General features: G+C 33.2%; 1 protein-coding gene across 5 annotated transcripts in view; it reads right to left on the bottom strand.

The window, feature by feature from the left end:
• Nucleotides 1–6000, bottom strand: part of Rme-8 (receptor mediated endocytosis 8) — a 50153-nt gene continuing 44153 nt past the window's right edge. Inside the window, exons 49-54 of one of the 5 annotated variants that reach the window (XR_013882033.1) lie at nt 5791–5851; nt 5172–5237; nt 4239–4287; nt 3695–3881; nt 456–2620; nt 1–173 (exon numbers count right to left, since the gene is read on the bottom strand). Coding sequence is in view for 2 of the 5 variants with exons in the window: in XM_080170480.1 (XP_080026606.1) it covers nt 2602–2620; nt 3695–3881; nt 4239–4287; nt 5172–5237; nt 5791–5851 (382 nt within the window). In the remaining 3 variants the exon portion in view is untranslated. Of the gene's footprint in view, nt 2621–3694; nt 3882–4238; nt 4288–5171; nt 5238–5790; nt 5852–6000 lie in introns of all 5 variants that reach the window. The other 4 variants (XR_013882034.1, XR_013882035.1, XM_080170480.1 and 1 more) reach the window with 4 other exon arrangements.

The raw sequence follows: 6000 nt of genomic DNA, 5'->3' as shown, positions 1-6000 counted from the left end.
TTAAAAATTTCATCTGTATTTTTATATTTGTTTACATAATAATAATAATTAATAATAATATACTATACATTAAAAAATCAAAACTGCTATCAAATATGAAAAGACAAGAATAGGGACTACATTACATTTCAATTAGTTAATAATAAATAAATAGGGAGTTTCATAGATGTTTACTTTTACATTTTATTTGAGACAACCTGTAAAAAAATACAAATATTACTTATACTATTTTCTGGATATAGTATGCGTGGATATATTGACAGGGAAAAAATTGACGTCAATTTATCTTGCTAATATGGAACTCATTTATTGGTCAATTCGATAGGAGGGTAGGGAATGGGGTATCATTATTATAATCAAAGTATATGGTGCAACATCCAGATTCCAGGTAATTTGATAATCCATTTCCTACAGGTTGTCTTAAAAAAGGAAAAAAAACATTTAATAAATCATACTTAAAATATTTGACATGACTGCGCTCTAAATAATAAATAATAACACACAAATCACGGGCACCAGAAAAAAATGCTTGCTGACAACAAAAATCACCTAATTTATAAATAATTTTAAGGATAAAATTTTCCTATACTTTATTGCAGAGAGAGCATTGAATTAAGATGAAAATTGTGCTAATAAAAAAAAAATGCAGGGGAGAAAATAAAATTATTCATATCATTTCATTCTTTGCAAATTTTATGTTTTTTCTTTAACCCTTACAGATCGGGCCCCAATTCCCACCTTAATAGATCGGGGGGGGGGGGGGGGGGGGTCATATTGACCCCCCCCTCTATCTCGGCTTCTGTTACAGATAAAGACGTAAAATTTTTTTCTGGTGGTTCATGTGTATTTTTAGAGAAAATTACTTTTTCTAGTCATAGCAGTCAGGCCGCTCCTTAGCCGCTTTTTAGCGGCCAGCCGCTAAATTTTAAAACAGCTGTAGAGCGGCCAATTTAGCAGCTAGGATGACAAAATTTTAGGACGAACTTTTATTTTTCATAACAAAAAAAATACTTTTTCTGATCATCGCCGAAAAACGGCAAATAATGGAAACCGCCATTTTCGGCGGTAAAACGGCGGTTGGCGGCACCAATTAATATTTTTATCTGTTTACTGTTGCTCAAGGATTTACCAAAAAAAAATATAGGTCTCTAGCTGTAATAGAAGCCACGATATTCATAATATATGTCTGTAGTAAAAGCCGGACAAAAATCGGTCATAAAGTCGGTCAGGGTGCGGTCAAACGGTCATAACACCACTTTTCTCATAAGGTCAGTATTCACCAAAAAAAATTTAGGTTCTACCTTATACACAAAAGTCATAATGTAGAAATTAAGATTTATTTAGAATTTTTTTTTAATTTTTGTGCTACCCAACCGACTTTGACCGGACACCACGACCGACACAGACCAGATATCCTAATAAAATCAACTCTTGCCGACGTATAATTACTAAACTTAAAAAGTCATGAAGTCACAACTCTCTATCTCACCTACAAAAAAAATGACATTGAAAAAACTAGAGGGGGGGGTCAATATGACCCCCCCCCCCGATCTGTAAGGGTTAAATTAGCCATTCCAATCTAAAAATCCCCTAAAAAAGTTTAAATTGGAAGATTTTTTATTTATCAATTAAAAATATTTGACAGGAAAAGTTATAATGATTAATTATCTCCAGAATTAAATAAATATTTATCACAGAACACGATTATAATCATTAATATTTGTAAAGAGGACGGGGGGCATTTCTGATCATTTTTATTCATTGTAAATATGATACACATAACGAGATTTTCATTAGTTATCCTTATAGTAAGGTAAAAGAATATGTCTGTACCGAAGGATCTTGCTAACCACTGCAATGTTATGGCTCTCCTTTACAGGGTATCTTCTCTTAGGTCCTGAAAAGATTTAAGACTATTTTTGGGGAGGGTACAACCAAATTCCAAAGAGAAATTGACCCTAGAAAAAAATGACCCATTCCACAAAAAAAAATTCTAACTTTTTTTTAGTAAAACTACAATTAAAAGTGGGGGGAACGACTTCCCTCCCTCTCCCTCAAAGGCCCCTAAAGGACTCTATGGGCATAGTCGCTAGTAATAATCAAACTATAATATGGATTTATTCTAGGCTACTTTCTCAATTCAAGTGTACTTTAATCACACGTGTAAAATTAATAAAAATGATGAGTTATGCCCTCCTCACCCCTTTCTAACACGAATTACATTGATATCTTGCATATAATAATAATTAAAAACTGGTTTGGAACTTAGTAAATAATATTATCAATAAATAATTTGGTTTCACTTAAAAATCAGATCAATTTTGCTTTACTAAAAGCCTCAAAACAATATTTTTTTTGCCGTTTGACACTAAAATCGAAAATTTTGCTATTGATTAATTTTAAAACAATTGAATTTTGGAATACTACAAAAATCAACACAAAATGAGCTTAAAATTACAGTTACTAAAAATTTGTTAAAAGAGTTAATATTTATTTTTGTCTCTATGTTGTATTGTGTAATAAGTTGGTTGATTGATTATTTTCATTTATATTTCTGTATCTAACTATTTGAAACTCGTCCATACTGGAAATTTAGCCGTTTCACAAAAGCAGGTTATCCCTAAAATAAAATGAACCATTTCATGAATAGAAACTAAGGAATGTCGATTCCTAGAACAGATGACTTTAAGTAAATTACGAAAGTAGCTTTCAAACTATGCAATATTTAAAGGGGGGAGGCGGATGTGCCACTTTTTGAAACCAAAACTAGAAGTCAAAGGAACTCAACTAAAAAAAAGAGTTACAGGTATGACTCATGAGATTTTGCATGGCAGTTGCTTTATAGGGTTACAATATGGAACAGTGAAGAAACGGCGGTGCAACCGCCGAAAACCGCCGAGAAATTGCAAAAAAAATTCGGCGGGAAACGGCGGTTTTCGGAGATTGCGCCGCCGTTTCTTCACAGTTTCATTTTGTACCCCTATAAAGCAACTGCCATGCAAAATCTCAGACCTGTAACTCTTTTTTTAGTCGAGTTCCTTTGTTGTCTTTTAGTTTTGGTTTCAAAAAGTGGCACATCCGCCTCCCCCCTTTATTTCAACACATAATTAGGTAGGTAGGCAATTCTTAGATTTCTGACCAAAGAAAATATGTTTGTTAACCAATTAACATCAAATAAGTAATCAGGTATTTGCCTTCTAACAGCATTAATTTAACCAAATATAACTTTTTTGGGAGATTACTAATTTAGGGTGTAAAAAATTAAGTCTAAGTTAGATATCTAAACAGGGTAAAAAATAACCTGGAACTTATTTGTTAAAGGGGGGAGGCGGATGTGCCACTTTTTGAAACCAAAACTAAAAGTCAACAAAGGAACTCAACTAAAAAAAGAGTTACAGGTCTGAGATTTTGCATGGCAGTTGCTTTATAGAGGTACAATATGGAACTGTAAAGAAACGGCGGCGCAACCGCCGAAAACCGCCAATTTTTTTTTTGCAATTTCTCGGCGGTTTTCGGCGGATGCGCCGCCGTTTCTTCACTGTTCCATATTGTAACCCTATAAAGCAACTGCCATGCAAAATCTCAGACCTGTAACTCTTTTTTTAGTTGAGTTCCTTTGACTTTTAGTTTTGGTTTCAAAAAGTGGCACATCCGCCTCCCCCCTTTAAAAATATTGAAGAATTGTAAATATTACCTATCCACTTCAATATTATCAATAGGAGGTGGGACACTTGGCATAGCCTGTGTACTCATGGTCAGGTATCCGGCTGTAGTCGGCTGGGCGGTCAGAGCCATGGTCGGTCGGTCCTCAATGAACAGGTCGTGCCGCTGCGCCTCATATTGAGACCAGACCGGCGAGGCTTTTAGTAGTTTGGTAACCTGAGTTTTTATGTCAGATTTTAATTTTGGTTGTTTAAAATGTGTTATTCGATTATACAGCTAGCCAATCATTCGATTATACAGCTAGCCAATCCGCTTTTCAAAAACGAGGTGAATAGTTATCCCATCATTTCATATTAATTTGGCAACCTTTTCTTCCTATATGAAAACAAATGAAAGCAAACAACATGTAAACTTCATATTTTTACATGAATCCCTTTTAAACTCTTTTTAAAATTTTATATAGGCCTCTAGTGGCGTACCCGCTAGTAATATAAAAGAAAACCGAAAAAAACTTTACAACTAGACCCTTAATAATTAGACTAAATAATAACATGTATAAAATCAAAATCATTCCTCTTCGCCATAAACCAGAGACCTTTCCAGTGCTTTAAGCGCATTCACCACCTGAAAATAAACATGTAATAAATCATTACTGCAAATAATGTAAGGTTTGATTTAGTTATTTTTTTTATAATTGTGACAACAGCAATATAACCGTATCAATAATGGCTAAATTATGTTCTGTTTTCGAAGGAGAGGGGCAGATAATGATATAAAGCCTAAAATCATCCCAGGACCCAGAGTTGTGGATCCGGATCCGCAAGGATCCGCAAAAAAAATGCGGATCCGGATCCTTGGACTCAAAAAAATGCGGAAAAAATGGAAAAATCTACCTAAATTTATATAAAATAGTCACTTACAAAGACATTCTCGTGATGAGAGCTAATCTTTAAGGTTTAGGTTCAGACTTTAAAATTAAAAGTATTTTTGACTTCGAGATTAAGGAACAAATATTTTTTGAAAAATTTGGTGATTTTATTTTTATTGTCAATGATACGGATCCGCATAAAATCAATGCGGATCCACAACTCTGCCAGGACCTATGTAATGTTTTCAGTAGTTGTTAGCATCTTAAGCTGTAGACATTTCAGGGCTTCAAAGCTGGATTAAAAGCTGATAAATGCTGTTTAGATGGGAGCCGTCAACGGAAAAATTGTAAAAAAAAACACTAAACACTTTATGTTTGGTTCTAGGTCTGAATATGTCATAAGATAATAAAAATACTTTCATTATTTGAACCAAAGGAATATAGTAAAAAATCATTAGATAGAGTGTAAAAATACTGCAGGAAAAAATATGAAAAGGGTCACTAGAAACAAATAACTATGTGTTCTGGTATATAATATAAGTCATGGAGATATCAAGAAATAAAAAAATAAAAGATATCCTCTAACAAAATCAGCCTTCTAAAATGTAAACCTTGATGTTTCAATGAAAAAAATGTTTACCTGGGCTTTGCAAGCAGATTTGTTTTGTATGTTGTCAAGACGAGATCCCAAAATACCCAACAGATCCTAAACATATGATTAATTTAACTTTCTTCTAAGAAGCTCAATAATGCGATCAGGGATCTTAATGATACACATCCCTAATGATGTTGAACAAAATAACCCCTTCTAAATAGTAAATTATTGGTTAATTATTGATTTATAATTTAACCAGCGGCTACGCCTGTAGGGGATCTCTAGGGGATTTATATTCAAGGTAACTGGAAAGGTAGAAAAAATACCCAAAAACCTTCCTGACACTTAAATACAAAATAATCTAGACATATATGAAGCTTCCCTCAATAGAGAACTCAATCGGTTCACTGTTTATGGAGATCTTAATGTACAAACAATAAACTTGCAAATATATAACCATTAACCAAGTATTAAAATACAAGTATGTCCATTGTCCATATTAAGTATCCTGTTTTTTTGGATTTTTACCTACAGAATTTTTGTTCAAACTTCTAAATGAATGTTAAATATCAAATGCGCTGTTTTATGTACTAATTTTGTTGATTATAGTTTGTCTGACTTTATGAGTGTTTAACGCCTATACTTTTGGATGTGTGCAGCTTACCTTAACAAGCCCAGAGCTTAAAGATTGTGATACAAGGCTGTCATGATTATATCCAAATATCCTGAAATTATCAATATTATATATTTGGTAGATTTCTTACCTACTAATTTTCATAGGTTTTGTTAAGATATAATACTTGAAAAGAACATTTCAGGCAAATAAATCCTATCTCTAGAGGGATAAACCAATGGCCGATAAATTAATATGCAT

This window comes from Acartia tonsa, chromosome 8 (genome assembly GCF_053477335.1).
Source record: "Acartia tonsa isolate MP-2025a chromosome 8, ASM5347733v1, whole genome shotgun sequence".
In the NCBI taxonomy this organism is placed as follows: Eukaryota; Metazoa; Arthropoda; class Copepoda; order Calanoida; family Acartiidae; genus Acartia; species Acartia tonsa.
This window is presented reverse-complemented; position numbering and strand designations above follow the sequence as displayed.